Consider the following 27,822-nt stretch of genomic DNA (forward strand, 5'->3'; position numbering starts at 1 on the left):
TTCTCAACTGGTTTATTTAAAACAAAAATTAAGCACACCTCTTCCAATAACAAAAACAATGTTTATGAGACAGCCCTAGAGGTAAATGGACTTTCATAGAAGTCCATGTCACTCCTTTTTTGAAATTAACAAAAACCATATTTGTACCTAATAACCCTAAATATGATCATGGGAAAAATTATGTTACAAATAAAAGCAGATGAATTCAGAACTATGATTGTAAAGGATTCTGACATGATAGAAATAATTGAAATATGATTAGATTTAAAGAACAAAGATGACAGACAAGCAACAGGTATTCAAGTAGAGTTTAATGAACAATAATAAATTGTTTAGAAGCAGTAGGGTTTTATGTAAGAAGTAAATTGCTAAATCATTTGAAAATAATCAAGTAGGAAAATAAAAAAGTTGAGTCTATGAGTTTCAGTTGTACTTATGGGAACAGACAGCCAAGTGGGCCAAACAACAATTACTTACCATTTCGTAGATACAAGTGACATACAATCAATAAAATTTATGCCGAGCAGGCTTTCTTTGAGCTCTAGGGTTATAGCCATACCGAGATAGAGAATATTAAAGAATGGCATTATATAGCCCTCAGAGAGCTTGTTTAAACTCAGTGATGATTTTCAAAAAGCAGGGCATACCCAAGTTCTTAATTCATTTCAGATGGGTGAACAAAGTAACTTGTATTGATGACTTTCCACTTCTGTCAACAGCTGAGTTTGGTTGCATTAGAAGCAACCCATTGGTTGAACATTTTAGCCCTAGCACTTGGATACAGGCAAGTTCACATAACAACAAAACACTAGTGAAAGTATTGTAAATGGGTCAGATTATAAGCTGTGTTAGTTATCATAGCACCTGCAACACCAAGCGGCATAGCAGTGAATTGGTCAAATGGAGACCAGAAGTCTGGAGAACCGAAACATCTGAAACATTCACAGATGCAAGTGACATGTTCTACAGGCAATACAGTAATATATATATATATGAACACACAATAAGCCAGTTGAAATGTCGCTTGACTAAGTAAAATATTTTATCACTGTAGCTGCCCAGTTATAACATTGCTTTATTTTAAATTTACTTTTAAAGACAGTGTTTGTAAATCTGTATATCTTGCTAAGCTTCTGACCAATTAAAATTTACTCGATCTTTGCTGTTAACATCAAATTATTAAACCATCTGGCTATTCTGTTCAACTATCCAGTAACATTCCATTCTTCATACTTATTTAAAACTTTCCAGTTTTTTGTTCATTAGCTACTACTGAGAGCCAGTACACACAGTATCTCCTGTTCAGAAACAACCAAGATTTCATGTCTAACCTAAAAATCCCTGAAACCAACTTGATGTTCAAACTAATAGAACCCACGAATGACAGTGCACTATTGGCCAAACATCAGCCACAAAAGTACCTTGTCAAGTAGGTGCAGAAATCTTACAAGCCCTAGTAGCCTCTACTTGATGCCAATCAACCACACAAAACTGTCATTGATTGCAAAAGTTATAGAGAAATCACTTCCACTTTTGCTATGCTGGTTGAGTCAAATCTACAAGCAATTAAACTGTAGATAGCAACATTAACTTCTGTGAAACAGCAATTATGCACCTTGCCTGTTAAAAACAGACTGAATTCTTCTAGTGCCCAACCATGAAGCACTGTCAGCATGAGAAGTACATGAATCTGCATAAATACTACTCACCTAAATCAAAGAAAAATTTACCAGAGCTAAAATCTTCAACTATCAACTTACTTATGACTGAATACTAAAAAAAGTATCTTTTATGTAACTACTTCTTACCAATGAAATGTTAAAGGGTCACTATGTACTTTTTTTAAAACAGGGATGAGAGAAGGTTATGCCAATTTTTTTAACCAATATACAAACAAGTTCTATTGCATTTAAATTCTAAAATTAAGGATGGCCAAGGCATCGTATAAACAAAGGTGGGAAAAAAAGTATAGTATAAAGTCATACTATGCATCTGTCACCAGCCTTGTTTTAATTCAGAAATTTCCAAAAGTTCAATTTCTCATGTGTATATGCAATTAGCACATGACACATTGTTCATTAAAGTTACTAAGTTCCTCTCAATCTAGCTACTTTTTGTACTGCATCATTGTCCTAAGGTATCACCTTTATCTTTCAATAGAAAATAATTCTGCAAAACTGTATATACAGCGTGTGAAAGTAAACAACCTTTTCTACTAAATAGCCAGGTGATGTGCCAAGGTTACAACATCCATTATGTTTCAAAAGAAATTACCAACAGTCTTGTGGGTAATGCAATTGCCCTGGGAGAATCATGATTGGCATTTCATGTATATAATGCTACATATAAGGCCTATTTGAAGTATTATGTGCAGTATTAATTCTCTTGTCTGAAGAAAGATATTAAGCCTGATAAGTTTCAAAATGCCTTTTTCCCAGTTGCTTACATTATTTACATACATTATGTAATTTGAATGCTGTTGTACAATTATTTTTTTGAGAAAACTTAATAGGCTATTTATTGTTTAAAATGATTAATTTTAATGTAATGTTTTCACTACAACAATTACTATTAATGCAGTCTTGTCAATTTCATTACAATCAAATACACATGCAAAGGTATATAATTTATATAAAGTGTGTGAAATAAACAGTTTCAAATTCCATGGAACAAAGTATTAAGATTAAATAAATAAGTATAGTTAACATTTTTCAGCAAAATTTAAGTTTCTTTTCTACATGAATTAAATTTGATGGTGTATCAATATAAAAGTAAAAGACTAAGATATATATTTAAAAACAATGTAATTTTTTTCTTTAACAAGTTGCCTTTAAAAGGTTCAATAGAAAGTTTTGGTGTTTGTGGTAAATTAAGATAACCAAATCCTATGCATAGTACAGTTAGAACTGTAAGTAAAATCAAGATGACAGAAGGGTATTAGATATGCACAAGATTATTCATGTTATAAAAATAATCAACCCAAGTAAATAAAACACTTTGTCCACATAAAACTATCAGGTAAACAACTTAGTATATTTATAAATGTTACAGAGGCATACTTCTGCTGTTAAACAAACCTGTGTCTGGGATCATTAAAACTTATCATACGTACCTGGTTCTAACCCTTTAAGTTCCAAATTCTAAGCTTACCATCCTATTAACTACTGAGATCTTGCACAATAGAGTACCTAGACTACTAATTATAAATTCATGATTAACCCAACTCTAGTTCTTGTTCACTCCAAAGAAAACACGTTTTTTTTAAACCATTCTTCACAGATTCAATTTTTAAGATTATAAATGCTATTCTAATAATTCATCTCTGTACTCCTTCAAGTAATACCTCCATAAGTAGGGAAATGAAACAGGACACAAAGAAACTTAATGTATAAGAAAAAAAAGTAATAAAATTTAATTTGTAATGTTTGTTGTATTCATAACTGTACATTATACCCCACATTCTAATCAATGTAAACCTTGGAAGAATCTGTAAAAGGAAAAAAATATTGTGAAATTTTATTTTTGGTGGCCACTTCCCATATATGAACAAGAACTTATATTTCATTTTAACTAGACAAATTAAAATAATGATATAAAATTCTCTACAGGAGTTTCAAAGAATTTTCTTTCCATAATTTATTGATATGGATAACCTGTCTAGGAATTTTTGAAATAGGGTTAACAGTTGTGACTTAAACATTTGAAACACTGAGTATGTACTTCATAAATCTAATATGCCATAGAAGATATCTGGATCTAAAGTGGAAAAGCTATTTTACACAGTGATGAGAAAGACACTAATATATATATAGTTTAACATTCAATATTTTAAACACTTTTTGGATAGGATTGTAGAAACAGTTCAAGTGACTTGTACTCATTGTCTGAAAGCATATGGTAATTACAATGGATTGAATGCACTACTGTCACCTTGGTTGCTTTTATAAATGTTTCTTTTATTGAAACAAATAGTACCCATGAGTCTTAAATACAGACTCTTACACTTACAGAACATAATTATTGATACTTATTCACAGTGTTTACAAGTGTTCTTACCCAAAGTTCATCTTATGAGTAGTAAATCCCAAATATGAATCAAGAAGTAAGCTAGTCACCAAGTCATCATTCACACACAGTTCTTTAGCTGTCATTCGTGTAGAAGGCATTGTTTCTGCATTTCCTTTGACAATCATAATTATTTCTGTAAGGAGAAAAAAAATAAAATATTTAAGAATCCTTAGTATAATACTGCATGCAAGTTAACAGTTCAAAGTAAATACCAATTTCAAATGGAAAATGAAAAATTGCAACATTTTATGTCTATGAAAAAAGTAAAAACTAAATAATCTGTATATTATAAAAATAGAAAACCTATAACCAAATTCAAGCAAAGTTCTGAATTACCAAATCAACTTAAGCATATTCCAATTGTTTTCTCCAATTCTGTAATTGTATGTAAACTTTAATTCCTGACTAGGGTATAAAGCACATACAACTATTAAAAATCAGAAAAGGCTTACATTCACAGTTAAAGCTGGATGATTAACTCAATCACTTATGAGCAGGGTTGAAATTCAACTAAAATGTGCCAATACAGATGTGCACAAAACAAAGGATTTTGCTTTAACAAACAAAACAAAAAAGAAACATACAACCACAGATATTATTTTATAGCAGCAAATACATTATGCACAGACAACATATTATCACTGATCAATTATACAAATCACAGCCAGAAAGTTACTAAGTATTCCTCCAAAAACTAAAGTCTTTAGATCATTTACTGTTTCAGTTGTAAAATATTTAAAAATTGTTTAGCTTCCATGGGTCATGATATACCTATATTCTGACACCACTTTTATCTTTGAAAAAGCCTATAAATAGTTTCAAGACATGTTACATTGATGTGAAACTCGTGTTCTATAATAAAAGAATGGAAAAAAAATTAAACTCTTAACACCTATCTAAAACAGTTATTTAAAGAGTATCACAACTTATAATGGATCAGTTGCTCTTTGTTAGAAAGAATTAGCATTGCATAAATCAGTCAAAAAATTATACTATAAAATATGGACCTGTGGCTACTTATTCATTGTTTTGTTTGTTGTTAAGCAGTTATTTAATTGGTTATTTATGCTATGCCTACTGCTATTTGTGTGTGTGTGTGTGTGTGTGTGTGTGTGTGTGTGTGTATGAAATGAAAATATTGATAACATTACCTTTTTGGCTTTGAAGGATGAAATCATCCTACAAAATGTCTCCACATTATTTTAGGCTTGGGGTGATACAGAGTTTCAATCTGATATTAAAAAAAAACAAAAAAAAACATTTTAAGCTTTAAAAGGTGTCATATGAGAAGCTTTACTGAGAACTATAAAAATAACTTTAGAAACATTCTTCAACATTTAATTAGTTTTATGTATTAACAGGAGAATACAAGTTAGTCAGATGTTAATTCTTTACCTGCAGTACCATGTAGCAGTTATACCTTCAGAAAGGCAGGATGGACTAACACCAATAGGGTAAATGCTTATAGGAATTTAATTTTAAGCTGGCATGTCCCATATGCTGCAAGTTCATCAACAACAAAGTAAAATCCACTTCTTTAAGACATAACTACATTTACAGTAGCTTAAATGTCTGTTCTGAATTTCATGCAAAGCTACACAAGGGCTGAGCTAGGCATCCATAATATAGGGGTGTAAGACTAGAGGGAGGCAGTTAGTCATCACCACCCACTACCAACTCCTGGGTTACAGTTTTACTAATGAAAATGAGATTCACTGTCACATTATGATGCTCCCATAGCTGGAAAGATACACATTTGGTATGATGGGGATTCAAATCCATGATCCTCACACTATGAGTTGAAAGATTTAACCACCTGGCCATCTGTACTAGATTAATGTCAACTAATATTCTTTACAGTAAAAACAAAATGCTGGTGGTTCTATTCTGTGTTTAAGTCCAATGGATGAATTATTCTTTGAAAAATTCCACAAGAATTGATGTTTGTTAAATATTTATATTTAAAATATAAAAACTGAAATTATTCTAGTTATCTATAGTTCATTAATCAGTTTAAGAACTATTTGTTTATACCATAGTTAACATTTTCCTACAATAAAATTTACTTCTGGTACATACCTCTCACATAATAGCTTTTCTTGTTTTGCACTGTGCAATTTTTGCTCACTACTAGTCTTTAGGCTTCCACCTAACATCACATTTACACATAGTATAACTGCACTGTAGTATGCACATGAACATGCAGCAATCTTCCACCAATGTGTGCGATACCCTCTATACTGTAGAGCACAATCATCACTTCAAGATTAGGCAAACAGAGAAACTGGAAGCAGGGAAAAAAGTTTGAGTGGAGGTAAGTATGTATCAGAAATACATTTTCAATGTAGGAAAATATTAACTTCTGATATGATACCTTACCTCTCCGTATTGAAATGGTAGAGGGATTGGTGCAAATGTTACCAAGATGACTAGATGAGCATCATGAAATGAGATATCCTAATGTGTGGGGTCACATACATGGGAGACTGCACCCCATCTGTATCAGGTATACTCTTCCCTTCTCTAAAATTAAAATATTGCTATACTTGGTGGAAAAAACACTAGTTGAATCAGTAATGGGACATGACAAATGACGTAGAGTGGCTAAGTTATGTAAGACCATGTTCATGGGTCAACTCCAGTCCAAAATCAGGAACCATTAGGTATTTGTTTTCCAGTCTATAATAGGAGGAGGGTTCCAAACTCAGTAAGGAGAAGGGTAACCAGCTTTCATTCCAAAACCCAACCAGGGCACATATTTGCAGTCCCAGTAGACAACCAACACCAGGCTACTTGGGAACCCAACATCTGAGTGATGGTAGAAAGTGGAATGCAAACATGGTAGGTCAACTCCAGCCATAAACCAGATGCCATCAAGAATTTGTCTTCTGGTATATGATTTGAAGAAAATACTCCCCATTACACTGACAGAACATCATCACCTTAGTCTAAACTGAGTGAAAGTGGGTGATAATACTCATAAGAAAGCTGCCATGGTCCACCATCCTAGCCACTAGGAACTGATAAGTGCCAAGGACTTCTTTATTTCACTGAAACAAGGGATGCAAACAATGCACTGGGGAAGGGAGCAGTGATCCCAACTATACTTTATTCATGATAGTTCATGATTTGGAAAGTGTGGTTTGGGTGTTATTTATGAAGCAACATGTTACAAGGAACTGTTTAGCAGTCTTATGGAACACTTCAATTCATTAATGAATGCTGTAGATCTGAGAGGTCATATGAAGTTAAGCCTACTTGGAAAGGCAAAACCTGTCACTAAACAGAATCTAGAGATGTAGAAATATGTCACTATAAAGGTAGGATACACAAAAATAGAACCTACTCAACAAATCCAGTAAAGGAGGTATGTAAAATGATGAAGGAGGAAGTTGATATCTGAAAAAAAGAGACAACCAGAAGTTTAATAAAAAGTGTGACAGAAGTAAGTGAAGAATTCCACATGCCAGTTTCATAAACTCATTCAAAAGATGATGAAAATGAAGAGTTAGATTTAGGAAGGATACTTTGAAAGTCCATGCAAATATATATCTTATTAAGGATGAACTAAATAGATAAGGGTGATGTAGACATCCCTTTAGGGTAATAGAAGTCTCTCAGGGAGATGAGGAACTTCAAGAGAATAAATAGAAGCATGAGCCATGAGATGAAGCAGAGCAGACTAAACAACAATTCACTACATGGAGGGAATATAAAAGATGATTTGGAACAAAATGAGAAAAATATTTAGAAAATAAAGGAAAATATATGTGAAGCATATACTTACATTTGATATGGCCATATGCAGAAAGTGAGAATTAGGACTTAAGTGAAACACTGTACAAGGAACAAAAGCCTAAAAGGTAAAAGTAAAAAAGGTAAAGGGCACAGAGAACAGTGCTCAGGTGTAAATTAGAAAGCACTGCAAGAAGAGGAGGACAAACATGGCAAAATAAACAGGAAACCATAGAACAAATACAAAAGAAAACATAGTGACAATAGAAAACCCAAAAGCATTAAATAAAGCTTCCTAGTAATCAGCTATGATCAAAAGCTGTCTTATCTGAATACCTAATGAAATATTTCAAAAACTGGGGACAAAAGGAAGGAAAGAAAACACAGCAACTATAGAATATGCACCCTTGTCATCAATAGACAAGGAAGAATGAATCAAACACTAAAGGTTACACATAAGGAGAGTCAGGAACATCTTACAACAAACCAAACAAAATCCACATGTGAAGTCATAATGATGACACAGCTGGATGGGGGAGAGAAAGAATGACAAAGGTTGAAGAAGAGGGGATAAAAGTACAAATAGAGTAAGCCATGAATGAGTTGGCCAGTAAGAAGTTATCATGAGCACTCAACAGGATGAGGGAAAACAAGAAGGCAAGTAGAAGGGAAGGCACAGATAAAATAGTTGGACCAGCTCTGATGGTATGTGTACTCAGCTAAATCTGAGACATAAACAACAGGAGACCAAAAATGGGAAGGAGGGTATTGAGAAAAGTAACAAAAGCATCAAGAAAGTATCCACAGGAAAACACTGCAACTTGAACACTAGAGGAACAAGGAACCAAACCATAGACAGTGCCTCAAGAGACAACTTACAACAAAATTTAGGGAACCCAGAAAATATTAAGCTATGAGATATATTTGTATGGAATAGGCTCAGAAAAGGAGGTTGATAGTGTGGAAACAGGGATATAAAGACAAAGACTCCCTGGTGATTGATAAAGGAAGCAGCTGCACAGCTGATTGTATACATCATCAAAACATGTCTACAAACCATCCTAGAAAAATCCAAAAATTCAAAGTACCACCAAATGTTCTAAGAGGTGGATTTGTAGGGACAAATTCATATAAGAGTTGAGATATAATCCCAAACTCAAACTTACATGTGGGAACACAAGGATACCTAGATGAGAAGAAAATGAATACCCATTATGGGAGTAGTTTTGATCAAGTCATCAAGTGAAATCTTTGAGCAAGGTAAGAGGAAGCAGAATGGTTGAGGGCAAGGTATCCCAAGCACATATCTAAAGAACGTGTATTCCATTGTAGACATCACAAATGATCATGACCCAAGGAAATAAGGAATTCCATGGAAATTTATATCCCTGAAAAAGAAAGAACCACCTGTACAGTAAGGGAATGAAAAGATATACCTTCAAAAACAAATCAATCCATGTCCCCCAAAAGAAGGGTAGAAGGCTGGTTCCTTCAGGCATGTGAACAAAAAAATACCCAAATGAATAAGAAATTAAATGAATGTGAGATAAGACTCTAAGATGAACGAGCCAATCCAGATGTGCCACCTCCCACAGAAGGTAAAGGTGGCTGTAGGAGGATTGCTGGGACATAGCCAACTGAGAAAATTATCCTATATATACACTTTAGTTATCCCAAAACATGAGGTAAAAATACCACTGCAGGGTCAAAAACTCCCCATGTGAAAGCAAGGAAAGAAATCTAATGAGGTGTGAAATATGTAAGACTCAACACCCACCTACAGATCCCTAGGAATTATTAAAATATGAAAATAGAAACCTGGAAAAGGATGAGAAGCCTATCCAATAGCAACTGTAGCCATTATGGCCAACACTATCATGGATCAATGTTGACAACAAACAAAATCCTTAGGAAGATGTAAAATAATGAGAACAAGAAACAGTGAATGAAGGGAAGGAAAAGACAAAGGAAAAGGCTCTCCGAGAGAAATCCCAGTACTTCAATATTTGCCTTTGTGGGTAAAGGTCCACAAGCCAAATGAAATGGACACTACTTACCCTGAGCTTATAGGAGAGTCAAAGTGCATAAGCAGTGGAAAGTTGGATGGGAAGAAGAATGAAAAATAGTGACAGAGAAAAATAAGTAACATAGGAGAAACAGTAAACCAGTGAGGATAAGGCACAACACTGGCATGTGACCAACATAAGAGATAGAAAATCACATAAGCAGATGAAAGAAGCCAGAAGAAAGCATACAAGAAAAGAGAATAGCAATTTAAAATAAAAACCAAATAAGATGTAAAATTGTCAAGGAAAATAAAGATGTCACTGTAGGAAAAATACGGGAATAAACAGTTGTCTGAAACCCAACAAGGGAATGCTAGATTACTGCAGGAAAATGGTTAAAGAATAATGGAAAAGGAAAGTATGCTTAAAACAAGGGTAGGAAAAACCTGAGCCTAAAAAAGATGAACAAAAAGCAGAGGATCTGACCTCCAAGTTTGAAGAAAAGATTCTTTAGGAGTTGAAGAAAATCATCACAGCACAATGTCATGCCTAGTAATATGAGATAACAGAGGAAGGATGATGAGACATGTATACTCCAAAGTAGTGGTAAAAAGAATTAAATATAAAAGCATATTTGAGAAACCTAGTCAAGAAATTACAAAAAAAAGCCAAGATGGAATCAAGACAATATGAGTATCTAATGGAGGCAAAGGTAGGCGGGAAAACAACTAGCAGTCTCTTTTATCATGAACAAGAAACATTGGCAGAGGTATGTTAGGTACAAATGGTGGCTCAAACCACATGAAAGACCCCACCACCCATTGCATAAAAGCCATCACCTCTCCCACCAGACAAAGATAAATCTAATACCAATATAGCTGGTAGGCTAGGATGAACAGTTTTGTTTCATAACAAAAGTGGAAGTTACTGACACTTGTGAAACAATGTCTTTGTAAATATTTCAACTAAAATTCACAAATATCTGAAAAGTTTGAATGAAAACAATACATTATACCAGAGATGCCAACCATTACGATCTGAGCGTAATCATTACGATTTTGGTGTATACATTATGACTATACAGTCATACAGACAAATATTACGACTTGTTGCAACTCCCAAATTATTATATATTATATAGACCTATACAATAAAGTAATAAATTGTTCCCCCAGAGCTTGAAAGGGGTGAAAAGAAAATTTCTAGTGCAATACAAATAAATTTTGATAATAAATGACATAGTCCAAATGGCTACTTGCGATAATCATGTTTGTGCTTGAAATAATAAAAAATATTTGTATCTCCGACGTCTACCAATAGTTTGTGTGTGGTGCTTCTCCATACTGGGTACGTGGGGTAATCCATAGTTACGTCATCAGTGCTTGTCGGCCAATCAGCGCTCACGTAGATGGGTATTTCTTGTTTTCTAATGGCATAGAAACACCAATGAGATCGTTCACAAAATGAAAAAAAAAAGGTCTCGTTCACCAGATTGTCTTGTTCCTGGCAAATCTAAAAGGACTAAAACTGTGAAAGGCCTCTGTCTACAATCATTACGCTCAGTCATTTGCAATAGTTGGCATCTCTGCATTATACATTAGTGCCAAATCCAGAAGTGAAGACTATGTACTGCATCAAAGGTTAACATATCCCTGAAAATTTACTTCTGAAAGATAGTTACCTTCTCTCACTTCTCACCCAACACCCCTTCTAGTTTTGTTTTTTTCACTAATCTCAAAGTGATGATTGTGCTCTACAGTATAGAGAGAGTCAGCTAAGAAGGTATGTCACACATTGGTGGAGGGTTGCTGCATGCTCATTTGTATCCTGCAATGCAGCCATATTATGTGTAAACATGTAATTTTAGGTGACAGCCTCAAGTCTAAAAATAATTGAAAACTGGGACAAATCAAAGAAAGCTATTATGTGAGAGGAGGTATATCAAAAGCTAGTGGTTATCATACAGTAGCTGCTAAAGCCAAATTTTAATTTTAAGTTGGTTCTTCAAGGAAGGTTATGTTCCTATTCCATTGGTTTTATTTACAGGTAGGTGTATTTTAAAAACTCCAAAGGGATGATAGCATGATTGAAAACAGTGCAACTGGAATGCAATTTACTTGTATGTTATTACCTTGTCCAGTAACATATAAAACACAGATGGATTGTCTGAATGTACAATAAAACAGCCACTTTACTGAATTTCTTAGTTCAGAACATCATGTAACAATCAATATCATTTCTGCCATAGAAATGGAAAGCTATATGGTATAAAATTCCACTAGTGCATAAATATGATAAGTAATACTTCTGGAACTTTGGAAAAAGTAACTGAAGGACCAAGAACTACCATAGGCCTTACAGAGAGGTTATACCTGATCAGTAGAGACTGAGAATGTAGCACTGAGGTATTTAATGTAGTATAATACTTGTACAAATAGTTACAAGTACAGAATGATGTGCTGTACCATTGTTATTAATCAGCAAGCAGTGGTTCTTAGTATGTTACAGCTAGTGTTCCTAGAGCTCTGAGGAAGAATATTCTCCATATTTTGAATAATAAAATTTTGCAGCAAGTAAAACCACTGCTAATTTTTCTGTCTATATTCAAGTAATGATGTACAGCGCTGGCAATGCCACCCACACAGAAGGTCAACCTACACTCCAAGAAACAATTGTTAGTTATGCTCTACAGAAAATAGTTTTAGATATTGCTGGTCCACTTCTAGACAGAATGAGGTTATCTGAATATAGTTATGATCATCAACTACAAAGTCAGCTTAAGCTTAACCAATGGCCCATTCATCCACAGAGGAAGTGTCAATCTCACTAGTGAAGCTCTGGACAGACTAATTCAGAGTACCTAAATAGATCAAATACAGAACAACCATTCCAAGTTATGTAAATTGATGGGTATGGTGAATAAATGCACTTCATTTTAATCAGCCTCAGTCTGACGGTTTACACGAATGGATAATACATACTGTAAAGCTTATGTTTGCAAAGTTTGTTAATCCCAGGTGAAATTAGCATATACCCTAGATCATGGTGGTGTTCTTTGCAAATGAAATATGATCAAGTTCACCAAGAAGTCTTGCTCTTTGTAAATATGATGTATGTAATTCCAACAGGAACATTTTACAATGTCCAAATGAGTATGTGGAGAATTCAAGGCCTGCATTAGTTAATGAACACAAACTTGAAGGTTAATAGGTAGCAAAGGTCACTATTTGATAAAAGACATACTACAATAAAATAGTGCTGTCTGAGCTATTGTAAAAATTACCCTATCTAGATGAATGGCAAAAACTTTATAAGTAATACTGCATGGACTTTCGTAGATTTCTCTTTGTACACCTGAATAAGTATAACTTTTCCACATGCTGTTTCTGCTGGTGTATATTATAGTGACAGCAAAAATTAATACTAACTTAACTTACAATAATTTTAACTTAAATTTCTTATCTTTTATTAATGTAATTTGTGTAAAAGTCAGAAGCAGTGGGCAGTCTGTTGTAAGCTAATAGTGTATCTGATAACACGTATTGAAGACATATAGCAACATACATGCATAAGCAAATATATGCCTATAGTCCTATGTGTGTATAAACATTATATGAAGTAATTTAAGAGTGCTGAATAACATAAATGGATCAATTACACAACTATTAATCTCCATATGAATGGAAATAAAAAATTTGATCTGGATGTTAAAACCTAGTGATATCAGGTTAACTGTGAATACTGACCTGTAAGGTATTATTTGAAGACAACACCCCTATTAGTTTCACTAATTTAGTACTAGTGAGAAAATGTTGAATTTTCATATTGAAATACTAAACAAGTAATAAATTTTTCATGAAAGTGTGTACAAAATGAAACTCATACTCATCTGACAGATAAATTTCTATGTTATCTTTTGCACTGAAATACTCATAACTCAGTGAAATTAGTAGTGGTATATGGAACTAACAGCCAACAATATGGATACCATAATAAGCATAAATTTGGTATAGCTAGTTCTATTTGGTTTAATAGGATATTTTTATGTCATACAGATGAAAATTTTTAATAAAGCACAGTCATATTTTTATGAACACTATTTCAGTACAAAGTGCAATATAAGATATATGCTTCATGTGTATGAGTGGGAAGCAAAAGTAGCACCTAAGTGGTAAAATTTTGAACAACTGCACTTAGTTAATACTACATGTGTATTGGGAAGAAAACTCACACAGCACAAATGATGAAAGTCTTTGTGAAGTGTAACAGTCAAAAGTATAGCTTGGCATGTGTTAACCCAAGTCAGTTTCTGTATAGGAACCAGTTCTACAGTCTGAACCAGGCCCATTCCTCACCTAATGGATAGAGGTACTCTACTTGTAACATATACAGGACAATGGAGAGAATGGATCTAGATCAAATGTTATGTTGGCTGTTCTTACAAGAACAGTAACAGGTGGCAGAAAGGCTGACAGGTACTGGACAGGTGGATACCCAATTCAGCCAGTGGATCAAGAAGTTCATGAACAATAGGGATACACATTCTGTGAGGGATTAGATTGTGAACATACATAGAAATACCCCTTAAACAAATTAATCTATAAATCACCCTTCATAAAGATAGTTTTTAGAGAGAAGCAGTGGTTGTAATCATGCATTTATGACCTTTCTTCAATCTACATACCTATTTGAATTTCTGACTAACTGAAATTCATCCACACTTGCACTCTTAATCTGCATTTCTTTTTTACTACTTTGGCTATCATGTCCCTGAAATAGCCAGTGACTTCATTCTATTTTATGAAGATGCCTACATTTTCATTAAATTTCCATGGTATATAGAAGTTAGAACAATAAATCTTACACTCAGGATTCTCTGTTTAATGAGAATCTGAACTTTCCTGCTAACTCGAAAACATCTGGGGTAGAACTTTCTCCTAGTGGAACCCTTAAACAAAAATGCACTTCTGGCCTACATGTTGAATGTATAAGATCTCAATGAGTTGGCTGTTAGCTTGTTTTAAAGTCTCCAAGATCAAATAGCCCCAGTTAGAAGGTTTCCACTCAGAGCTTCAGCTATCATTGGACAGAGTACCAAAAAACATCCTGCAGAAGCCAAGTCCAACTTCAACACTTGTTGATTTGAACCACTGAGAGCCTTAACCATCAACTGGCACAGCATTGATAGACAAGAAGAAATCATAGCATATATATTAATATAGGGTATTCAACACTAGTGAAGAAATGACCCTAATGAGGCCACTACATTTCAAAGCAAGAAACCTTTCTTGAATTAAAGTGACTTTAAAGGATGACTGAATAATATCTGTCAAAGCTTAACTGACACCACCACAAATATGGCAGAGTGATTACAGAAACTATCACCTCTAGGGATTGCCACCTATCTCAAATTATCAATAAGAAGAGGACTTTGAAGGTGAACTAGATATTTCAACATCAACAGCCTTGCCATAGTAGTAAATAATCTAAATCAGCAAAGCCAAAGTAATTCTCTACTGTTAGTTTTTTTTTTTTTTTAATTTCGGGCAAAGCTACTCGAGGGCTATCTGCATTAGCCGTCCCTAATCATCACCACCCACTGCCAACTCTTGGGCTACTCTTTTACCAAAGAACAGTCGGATTGACCGTCACATTATAATGCCCCCACAGCTGAAAGGGTGAGCATGTTTGGTGCAACTGGGATTCGAACCCGTGACCCTCAGATTACAAGTCAAATGCCTTAACCCACCTGGCCATGCCAAGACAACTCTACTGTTAGTAAGTAAAGCTAAGTTTAGGATGTATCTATAAACACACAAATGGCAAGTCAAGTGGCATATCCTTTACATACACAATGTATATAAATCACTAGTTAGGACCCACTTGGAACAATATGCACAGTTTAGACCTTCTGTCTCAGAGTTGAAAGGAAAGGCTAACACATATAGAATGATTCTAGGAATTAATTAATATTAACTTCTGATCACAGAAATGTACTTAAAATAAAGCTAGAAGTCAACCTCGTAAGGAGTATAGTTAAATATACTTAAAGATTATAATGCATTGTTTGATCAGTTGAACACCCTTACTGTTAATATTTGTTTGTTTTTTTTAATGAAAAAGCTATTTCATAAGGGCATATTAAGATTATTTTTTGAGGAAAAAAGGGTGAGATAATCTCATTGAAGTTTCCAAGATTAATCAGAGGGTCAATGAGATAAATGCCTCTGATTTCTTTTTGGTATATTCTGAAGGTGATAGAATGAGATTAAACAAGTTTAAAATTAGGAAAAATGATAGGCCAGACTCCAGTTAAGACAGTTTTATTCTTTTGACAGAATGCTTGACTTAATAGTTTTGCTAAGCAGTAAGTTGGGAGAAGAATCAATTATTTTGTAAGAGTGGGTTTAAATCTTTACTTTTCTTTAGTGTGGATGTGTAACAGTAGCATTTAAAAAGTAAATGGTACCTTATTGTCCATACATTTTCTGGATGATGAAAAGGGTAACTTTGGTACACTTGGTTTTTCAAAAATATTTTGATAGTGTATTACCTACACACTAAGAAAAGTACATCACAGAATTGGAGAAACACCAATTAACTGGATTACATGGCAGCTGGGTGAGAAAAAGGAAAAGCCACTAATAGAGTCTAAAAAAAACTTGGTAGTATGCCTCAGAAAGTTAGTATTTGAGGCTTTACTCTTCTTTATTAATATTAATGCATTTTGACTTGGGAATAATTAATGAATTAGAAAATGTTTATGACATAGAACTGATGATAATTTCAAACTACAGTGAAGATGTTACGACACTACAGAATAATGTTCATGAATTGGCGAGTTAGATGAATGGTTTGCAATTAGCCCTTGCTTGCAGTAAATGGAAGGTAATGCAACTAGGTCCCAGTTTAATAAACTGTACATAAAGAATCCACTCAATAATGTGACTTAAGAAAAGGATTTTAAAGTTGTAGATAAGTCACTCAATTAATCAAGGCAGCATTTTCTTGCTATTAGAAAAGCTAATAGGATTTTAAGAATTATTTGTAATTAAGTCAAATGAGGTAATTATCTCTTATACAGATCACCAGTTAGGCCTCAATTGGAAACTATGTGCACTTATGGTATCCTTATCGAAGAACTGATAGACTTATTGGAAGTGGTTCAGAAGAAGGCTACTATTGATTACAGGAATGGAAGTGTTTCTGATGAAGATAAATTATGAAATCATGATATATTTTCTCCTCAGTAAAAAAGGGCAAAACATGTTCTAACTGAAGCTCAACATTATTCAGGAAGAGCAAGTCAATTTGTTTCTGTATCCTGCTGACAACAGGGTGATAAACAAAAGCTTATGATTTGGAAATGTTAGACTCCAGTTAACAACAGTTTTATTTTTATAACAAGGTATTAACTTGCAACTGAACTTAGATACATAGCAGTACAAGTTTTCATTTTAAAAGCATTAGAAACTTCAGTTGCTGAAAATTTGAATTGAGTTTGTTGATAGCTAAATTTCTTCAATTCTTCCATTTTGTTCACTGTTGGAAACACATATGATATTTACATTTATAGTCCCATCACATTCTTTGATTAAACATCTGTAGAGGTTTGAAGGATCTAGGTTTTACATTCTTTTATTTGATGCTCAAAATGATGCATGGTTGGTCACAAATCTCATCCACTTTGAAAACAAATATATTAATGGACATCATAAAAGCACTGAAATTAAGCAATCTCTAATTCTGTCTATCTTGAAAATGGTATCTGTTCTCACCACTGATTTCAAAACTACACATCATGAAAAGTTTGGATAGCTTGGTTTAAATAATTTATTTTATTATTTAAAACAGAATTTAATTTACACAGGTGAGAGACTGTCTTGGGATAACAGTTCTGTAATGTCATAACTCACTTTACAAGGGGTGTACACACTATTTAAACAGGCATTTTAAAATGTTGTCAAGAAATGATCAATAAATAAATCACTTTAAGAAACACATTTCACACTTTCTATTTGTTTATGAAAATAATAAACATTGGAAATATAATAAGCTCTATATAAAAAAAGGATCTTCAATACTCTTTAAGAGAAGAATAGACAGTTTCATGAAAATTATAAAGGACAGACTCAAATCTTTACTCTTCCTCCAAAATGAACATACAGAAAAATCTGTTAAAAACCAAAGGGTTTTCTGTCATCCATAATCTTGTATTAATAATGTTATTTGTTTAATATCAGTTAATGAAGTTAATATATTTAAAAAATTACCATTTCAAACACTACATACACATATACTGTACATTTCTTTCTCCTTTAAAATTTTCACATCAGTCATATTTTAAATAACATGTTTAAACACCATTCCACACATTCTATCCATTTTTATCACACAATGAGAAATGTGTCTACATCCAATGATGAGTCAAAAACATTAAAGTAAGAAGCTGGTGTATGGCCTTTATTACTAAAAATTATGTATTGAACAAAATACAAGATGAAATGAATATATAATAACAGAAGTAGAGATGACAAGTGGCCATTCATAATTCAACTGACAATAGATTCCAGTTGAAGAAAATACAAGTATTTATTTACTAGATGACCATTTAATCTTTATGCTTTGTAAAATTATTTTCTTCTTTACATGGTGCAAGTGTGTGTGTGTGTAAAACAAAATTTTAATGTGAAGTGTTGATTAACACGATAAGTTACAACTAACATTTTATGGCTTTCATATTAGTCTTTCTTTTCAGAGGGCTGCCCTATCCCCAATTCTGACCAATTGAATTTCCCTAGAACAAAGTTCTCACTGCAACTTAAAATTATAAATTACACCAATAAAGTTGAAAATGCACATTTATTTTAGATAACTATGATTTTGCTCTTGTGCATCCTACAAAATATGAATTTCACCTTATAGAAGAAACAAAAGACATTCATAAATAAAATCTTGTACATTTATAACTTCTGTATTAAGAAATTAAAATAATTTTACTGTTTCAATCTACATCTACCTGGAAAACAATTACTGCAAAACTAGCTTTGTACTATGTAGATAATGAATACAATAATTTGATATTATTATTACTGAAGTATTAATACTATAAATTAAAATGTCACTATAATACTAATAAAATGCTCAATAAGTTTGGAAAATGAAATATATCACAATATGCTTTTGATATTTATAGCTTAAAACTTTTGTTTTTAACTATTTAAAGTTCTAACTGACTCAACAATTAAAACATGTATTCATATATGTTAAAAAAAACTTTATATGAAATAATTTATTTTATATAACTTCACACACACACAAAATATTAACGACTGTGACAAATATATATTGCATTACTTTACAATGTTGTTCCATCACAAACAAAGCGTTAAAAGTTAAGAAACCAAGGAGCTTCGAAGTTAAATTTATATCCGATTTGCAAAGCTAAATGGTAGAGAATACGACATTCAAAATACAATAAAAATTCGGTTATGAATAATGGACGACAAAAACCGACCATATGATATTTAAAAGGCCATCTTCACCTGAACAAAAACTAATTTATCACTTACCTTAGCTTTAAGTTTAAAACCACTGTCCAGTTGATAACACAATGACGGTAGGCTTTCACTAACAATACCTTCAATACGTATCAACACACTATTTTAGGCCTAACTTAAATCCGTTTGTTTGTGGTTTTTTTCAAAACACGTCAGTTATGATAATTGTTGTACCAATACCCCAGTATAGCTGAATAATATTTATTACCTGATTCATTAAAACCGCTCATATGTGAAATATTTAAATAGGATTTGACACAAGCAATACATATATTTCAAAGATGCTTTCAAATTTTACTGAAAATCATAAAATAATAAGTGCTTTCTATTTTCATTGGAAGGATATAAATTAATTGTACGATAATAGAACGTGCTGCATCTGTGAATTTTTCTGGAATTTATTTATCATAGTATCTTTTCATTATAGACTAATAATATGAGCGCTCAGCTTCCACAGTGTATCTTTGGATCGAATCCCATCACCGAACATATTCAACTTTTCAGTTGTGGTGACGTTATAAAGTTAAGGTTAACCCCTCTAATCCTTAAACGAATAATCTACGAGTTTGTATTGACTAGCTGCTTTCTTTCTAGTTCATGACTTCGACTAGTTATGCGCGAAATTCAACAATCAGTCATTTTATCCTGTTAAATTTAGAGCGGTAAGCTAATTCGCTATTATTAACTGAGCTGTCTCTTACTAAATAAGGAGTGATAGAAGCTTTCTTACGGATTTAAAACTTTTGTTTTTCAACTTACCAAAACAATTTTTCAAGTAGTATTAAACATCACAAACTGTATCAGACTACCCAAGAGCAAACAGATGTGTGTGTTTGTGTTTTTCTTATAGCAAAGCCACATAGGCTATCTGCTGAGCCCACCGAGGGAATCGAACCCCTGATTTTAGCGTTGTAAATCCGTAGACATACCGCTGTACTAGTGGGGGCCGCAAACAGATGAAAATAATTAGATCCATTTCAAATTCTCTTCAGTGTAATGTTTCAGCTGCTTTCTCGTTGTTGTGAACTATGATTTAATATTAAATGTGCTAAATTGATTGACATGAATATTTATGAACCTATTTGTGAAATGAGTGTCTAAAATTTGGTGCAACATCTTAAATTTGCTAGGGACTTGTAGAAAAACACTGTAATAACTTCAACTGTACAAGACAACTGTTAGTGATAAGCGAGTTTTTCTGTTCCCCAAAACAAGCAGATCGTAGACAAATATTGGGCCAGTGTGTACCATCACGTTAAGAGAGAGCGTTTCTTTTATCATCGGCTCGAACCTCAGTTAAGTAACTAAAGCGAACAGTGTCGACAAAAATACAAATTTTAATATTAATTATACTGTTGTAACGTGTTCTATCACTGAAATAGTTATTTTGTATTATTTCGTGAAAATAATGTGAAGTCCAGACAATGAAACACTGGCGATTTAATTTATATCAATATGTGCTGCAGACTACGTTTCCTGATACTGAATGAAAAGCCTTAACTTCACAAACAGCATTTCAACAGAAATTCTAGGCTAATGATACGTGAGCTTAACTTACTTACACTTAGTTGCAGAATTTCTTCGCTAATTGACTGATAGCAAACATACTGGCAACTCGTTATCTAGCTCTCTAAATAACATCTAAATGAACTGAGTGATATACTGATTGATTAACTCAACAATTTACTAAACTCTGTCATCAAGGGGCCTATATGACCAGCCATGTTACCTTTTTGTATTCGTGAGAAGTATTAAATCTAAAAAAAACTTTCAACTTTCAACATAGTGTATATCTGTACAAAATTTGGCAGTTTTTTCATTTATATTAAGTAATTAACATGAAAAAATAAATTTTGTAAAATATTTTGAATAAAATAAAAATTTCTTCATAAATAATTCATGTGCAAAATAATTTTCATGTTAAAATTAAAAAATACTTTCCCTTATCTCAAATTTCCTTTTTGTAATTCTTAAGACCTAAATACATTTCAAACGTTTTTGTTTCCAGTAAAATTTGATAGTTTATATGTTGTTGTTTTCTCCGACTCCAAACTGGATCGGTAAATCTGTCCAACTTCGTAACCATAAAAAAATCGAAATAAATCTAACTTATCCTTTTTTTCTGTAATTACTTCATATGGTAATATAAAACCCAATTTGTTTATCCTAATTAGAGCTAACTCTAATTTCATAACATTACACTTCTATTTATAATTAAATGTTATATATATTGTTTGAACCGTGACAAACCTTTGAAGCGTAACAAATTACTTAGTTATGACGAGAAACTCATTAGAAGTAAAAATGTATCTCAAAACCTGAAGATGACCCAGAAAGGTCGAAACGTTGTTCTCTGCTTTATTTTAATAAAAGTTTTAATACCCATACCAACTGTCGTGACTACTGTCCGCACACGTAAGTTGTAAATCACTAGGTGAACGTCAGCTCGTGTTACGCTATCGAATTGCATTACCTACCAGTTACTACAACTAGGACAAGCAACTCGCGTGTATGCCTCGTGAAACATTTTAACTAACCTAAAATGTCATTATTTAACATTTTAGTTGCTTTTATAACTATACATAAAGAATAAACAAGAAATAAAATACCTATCAAGTTCTTCTTGATTCCGATTGTATAAGAGAGTTAACCCTAATTTTTACAGTACTCGTACTATTATAATTAATAATTTTTACTTACTCAAATAATGTTTAAAAGTTTTGAATTTGTTTTGAATTTCGCGCAAAGCTACTCTTGGGCTATCTGCGCTAGCCGTCCTTAATTTAGCAGTCTAAGACTAGAGAAAAGGAAGCTAGTCATCACCACCCACCGGCAACTCTTGGGCTACTCTTTTACCAACGCATAGTGGGATTGAACGTCACATTATAACGCCCCCACGGCTGAAAGGGCGAGCATGTTTAGTGCGAGGGGGATTCGAACCCGCGACCCACAGATTACGAGTCAAACGACTTAACCCACCTGGCCAATGATTAAAAGAATATACACTGATATCAAGCAAAAAATAGAGAAATTCCGTTATCTCTCAAACAATTTCTAGTTTTCTAACTCTGCAACAACAATCGTTACAAATTCATCCAAAATAGCTGTTAATATTTTCACAGTAAAGATTTCCCCACTCAGATAAGAATCGACGTTTAACCGTTCATAACGTTCAATACGTCATTTGATAATAAAAATATTGAGTTTTTATTGGTTATAGATAATATATAATTAAAGGTAATAACTAATTATAAACAAATTGTGAAAGCGAGGATGATGTGACAGGAGGTGTCTTATTTTTATATTTTTATGGCAATTTTATAGACAATAATTTACGTTAAATTTTGTATTATTTCAAAGGGTGGTGATAAAATAGGATGATAACATTCGAAGAGAAAATGTGTCACGTGTGTCACACTAGAGGAAATTCGGGATTTTGTTATGTATTGCCTTGTACAAATAAGAACTTAAAACTTACACTATTATACTATTAAAATATGGATTATTAGCTAAGATTTTATTCTATTCTAATTGGTATAACATAAACAAAAAGTAGTTTAACAAAATTCTGAATGAAAGATTAAAACTTTGTGTCATGTGCAGTAAAAAATCCTTGGGTGGATAGGGTGAATCTAATATTTGTACAAGATCTAACACAACCTTTTGAACATGTCTTTCTTCTTCACAAGTACAATAGGTGATGCTCATGGATTAGTACTCGGTTATATTATTCCTTGTTCATTTTGCCTTCTATCCCTTTGAAAACCCCAGCTTGTTTTACGTGTTGAAGATACATAGCAAATATGGCGTATTAAAGCTGTATCTTAAGTGTCAGCCTTGTAGTATTTCCAGGTAAAAAGATTTCTAACAAGTATCACACAGACAAACCTGCAAATAACAATAGACTAGATAAAGAAATAAGGGGAGCATTCTTTAGTTCATAGCTTGACTGAATCTTAAGTTGCTTTAGAAATAAGCATACTGGGTATATTTAAATGACAATGAAAACAATCTTTAGATTAGACACAGGACAAACAAAAGAGTATATACCTACAAAGACAAGTAGACTATCACCTTTTCTGGATTAGTGAATTGTTAGCCAGCTTTCCGTCTCTAAAAATCTTTGCTGAACTAGTCATGTTAAAAGTTAAACATTATTAAACAAAAAAAGAGCACTTACATCCAAAATATTAACTTGCTTTTTTTTTGTCCAGTGGACGGTACTACCTCATGACATCTACTTCCTGATAATCTGTGATGATGAGAAAACCCACTTGAAGAGAAAATGATATATGTAAAAACGGCTGATATGAGTTGTGAAAGCACTATGCAAAAGAGCGAACAATGTTTTGACCTTCTTCAGTCATTGTTAGGTTCACAAAGAAAGAAAGAGCTAACAAAGGAACACTTTTCTATCTACATTAATAAATATATCCAACATCTAAGCACGCCCTCTACATTCCTACACTTAATTACACAACCGCCTTCAAGCATGTGGCCAGCTATCGGTCAGTTACCTCTTTCTTTCTTTGTGAACCTGACGATGGCCAAAGAAACGTTGTTCGCTCCTCTACATAGTGCTTTCTCTATCCATACCAGCCGTTTCTACATATACTATTTCCTGATAGCATTGGCCAACTGGCAAAAATATGATATTTAGTACTAAAATGTTTATTTTGGATTTTATTTGGATCACGGAGATAATTCTTTGGGGAAAATTGGCACCAAATACTAATGAATAAAGGGTAAAGAAGTTAGAACAAGATAATTTTAGCAATTTGAACTATATGTTGATGCCAAGACAATGTGAAAACTATTTGGAATAATTGTACATTGCTATATAAGGTGGAAAACCGCATATCGCAATTTTATGATATGTCCCATTTGTTTAGCCCAAGTCATGCAAACTATGGGGTTCATCAACTGATAGACATCCACAGTTTTAGTTAAACAGTTCTTGTAAGTGAGATAGTAAGCTGTCTTTAATTGAAGATAAGATATCGAACTTTTTAAACATGGCCTTAAAGGCGATTACTCCTGATGTTCTTTGCTGTGGATGTAATTCCTATACAGCTTCAAATCCAGACTTGACATATGTTTTATGGTTTGTTGGGTTCGTGATCCTAGCAATAACGTCTTTAAATTTCAGAACTAGGGAATTCTTCCAATCATAGATCTTTCAGGATATTGTGAAGCATTTGTTTGAATCACTTCTTGATGGAACAAATATGCCCTCTCTGTTAAAATACTACACAATTTTAAAATAGGAACGCAATTAAAAACATTTTAATTAAGGCCAATCTACGACCACTAAAAAGTTAACTCTACCTATTTCGACACTGCGTGAACTCCTCCTCAATTTTCCACACATCATAAGGTGTAGAGAAGATTTCTACAATAGTGGTAATTTTCGACTTTCTTCTTGCTGTTCACTTGCTGTTTACATCAATCCACCTTCTTTCTTTATTTCTAGTGGCAAGTTCCCACCTTTCATTACCAAGCAGTGCTGATCAACTGCAATATTTCTCATCAGTAAATCTATAAAATAGTAAATGGTTTATTTAAATAGATACCATGTTACATCATTCATAGCGAGTAGAACAATTTCACCTGGATTTGCCTCAGAAATATATCTAATTCCTATTTTCTTTTAATTAGGGTGGACTAATAAACTCACATTTAAGGTATTAGCCCCTTGGCATATTAGCATCTGTTGATTTCTCACCGTCTTGACTGTAATGACCATGTGTCCCTCATTTATAGAAGGTCCCTTTTCTGACGTCCTTTGGAAGGAGTTTTTGTTCCATATGGCCTTTAGTTCTTGAAAATATGTTCTCTCAAGTTACGCTTGCGAGACCTGTTGTCTTATGGTTTGTTTTCTTCGTATTATACTCTTCAAAAAAAAAAGAAATGCAAAAGGTAAAATATGAGACAAATTGTTAACAAGTTTATTCCGGGTAGTTCTGTATGACATGTGTAAAACTTTGCACATTCACTGCTGAACATCCAAAGTCTGCAAAGGCGAAGTCCACGCTCACTAGGTGAAGTTTAACGTCATTCAACGTCAATAACGAGTATGCCCCCCGTGAGCATCAATAACTGCTTGGCATCTCCTGCCCATGAAAGCGATGAGATGACGAATCACATCCTGTGGAATGGCTGTCCACTCAGCCTGCGAAGCTGCTGCAAGCTGAGGTAGAGTCTGCGGTTCAAGTTGTCGCCGTCGCAGACGTCGGTCCAACTCGTTCCAAAGATGTTCGATGGGGTTTAAATATGGTGATCTGGAGGGCCAGGGAAGAACGTTGATGTTGTGGTGTCCCAAGAAGACAGTGGTGAGTCGGGCTGTGTGAGGACGGGCGTTGTCATGTTGATAAACGTCGTTGACGTTCATCATGATGGGTTGCACATGGGGCCTAAGAATCTCGTAGACGGTTGCGTACGGTCTGATCGGAAATCCTACGCAGCCCTGGTATGGTTGAGGCAGTAGACGTCGCAGTGGCGGTTTTATCCCGAAGGTGACGTAACCGGATATTGCGATCTTGTGCGGGCGTGGTCACACGAGGTCTGCCAGATCGTGGACGGTCACGAGTTGATCCATGTTGTTGGTGACGATTCCATAGCCTTGTGATGGTGCTTGGGTGGACATTCACAGCTCTGGCAACATCTGATCGAGATTCGCCTGCTTCCAATCGACCAATGGCGTTGTTGCGTTGTGCTTCAGTCAGTCTTAGTATAACTGTATTGCATGTCGGTGGCTTAACGCTGAGCAATGGAAACCGAGAACCCGTTACTTTTATAGGGATTTTGCACATGTTGCACTTGCAAAACATGCATTTCTCAAACAAATTTATTGGACACGCATGCGTTTTGGCGAAAAATCCGATGTTTTCTTCCGTTTTTAAAGTGCACAACTTTTATTGTCATTTTGGTCTGACAATCAGTGCCTTAACATACTCTGAGCTTGTAACGTTATTACATATATTTCTCTTTAAAATAACAAAAATATCCCTTTTGCGTTTCTTGTTTTGAAGAGTATATGTTACTAGTTGTTTGACTAATGCTTTCAGTTCTTCTAGACTATCATCAAAAGGAGCTGAAGTTTCAATACCACTTTGGTACTTAAATGGCGCTTACATCATCATAATGTTATTAGAAGATCTTCCTGGCAAATAAATATCCAAATGGAAATTTTAAAAATATATCTTATAATAATATAGTTCGTTAAATAGTTAAGGAATGCTACAATTTTATATTTTCTTGCAAACCGAATAGTAGGCTTTCATATTATCTCTTATAATGTATCTACAGCTCGAGTACAGGGATTCAAACCCAGCTCACATTTTCAAAATCTAAAGCACTAGTACAGGATGAATCTGTACTTGCCGTGAATGTAAGATAAGTCACTATGATCTTAAAGTTGTACATTATCTGTTACTATGAACGACCTGTAGCTCAGAGCTTATCTGTTAATTTAACATAACAAACCATTAACATATATTATAAGTTTGTGATATTGTATATACAAATCCATTAATTCAAGAACTGACACATGTATATTTACTCACAAAGGCATTGTTGTTGCATGTAACAGTGACCTCTAGAGTAACGGAAATAATTTCCTGGCACATTTCAAAATTTTACAGTGGCACAGGGGTATGTCGGCGGACATAGAAAGCTAAAACCGGGTTTAGAAACCCGTGATTGGCAGAGCACAGATAGCCCATCGTGTAACTTTGTGCTTAACACAAACAAATAAATGGAAGGTTTAAATTACCCGCCTTAATATTTTCCATGTTTCAAACTTGAACTCTTATCTTTTAAGTTTTCTTTTTTCACAATACTATGTCATTTCGTAAAATGAAAATATTTTAATAGCGATTATAGTAAGGGGAAATTAGCATTTAAATGCCTAAACCTCTTTACTTCCATAGATTTACCTTCATGTGCATTTGCTTATATAATATTAATCAATAAGCTAATATTTCAATCAGTTTGTTTTTTTTTTTGTAGCAACTTTACCGGAGCGCTAGGCTAACGACATACCAATGAACCAATCATTAGCCAATATTGACCCAACCTCTGTGTGATATCTGGACTAATCAATCAGTTCTGAGTTTGTGTCGTAGACATGCCCGGAAATTTAAAAAGTGAGTGACTGTTTAGTTATATGTAAGTGTAAGGATTATACACAAGCTTACAGTTTGTTTGAAGTTGAACACAAAGCTACACAATGGACTATCTGTGCTCTGCCCAACACTGGTATCAAAACCCAGTTTTTAGCGTTGTAAGTCTGCAGACATGCTGCTGTGCCACTGGAGGGGGGACACAGAGTTAAACAATTTTTAACATTTTCTTCAACTCAGACACAACACTTTCTTTGGTGATTTCTTTGACTACGTATTAAACAATTCAGAAGCATGATGCTTATCATGAACATACTTAAAGCGTTGATA

General features: G+C 33.7%; 1 protein-coding gene across 6 annotated transcripts in view; it reads right to left on the bottom strand.

The window, feature by feature from the left end:
- The window catches only part of LOC143222059 (histone-lysine N-methyltransferase KMT5B-like), a 45,484-nt gene extending 24,444 nt beyond the window's left edge, over positions 1–21,040 (bottom strand). For 2 of the 6 annotated variants that reach the window (XM_076447909.1, XM_076447913.1), the window contains exons 1-3: positions 19,382–19,607; positions 5,220–5,299; positions 4,057–4,201 (exon numbers count right to left, since the gene is read on the bottom strand). In XM_076447909.1, the coding sequence (XP_076304024.1) occupies positions 4,057–4,193 (137 nt within the window). In that variant the 5' untranslated portion in view covers positions 4,194–4,201; positions 5,220–5,299; positions 19,382–19,607. Of the gene's footprint in view, positions 1–4,056; positions 4,202–5,219; positions 5,300–19,381; positions 19,608–20,931 lie in introns of those variants that run through there. The other 4 variants (XM_076447911.1, XM_076447914.1, XM_076447910.1 and 1 more) reach the window with 3 other exon arrangements.
- Between the last annotated feature and the right edge of the window lie 6,782 nt (positions 21,041–27,822).

Source organism: Tachypleus tridentatus, chromosome 8 (genome assembly GCF_004210375.1).
Source record: "Tachypleus tridentatus isolate NWPU-2018 chromosome 8, ASM421037v1, whole genome shotgun sequence".
In the NCBI taxonomy this organism is placed as follows: Eukaryota; Metazoa; Arthropoda; class Merostomata; order Xiphosura; family Limulidae; genus Tachypleus; species Tachypleus tridentatus.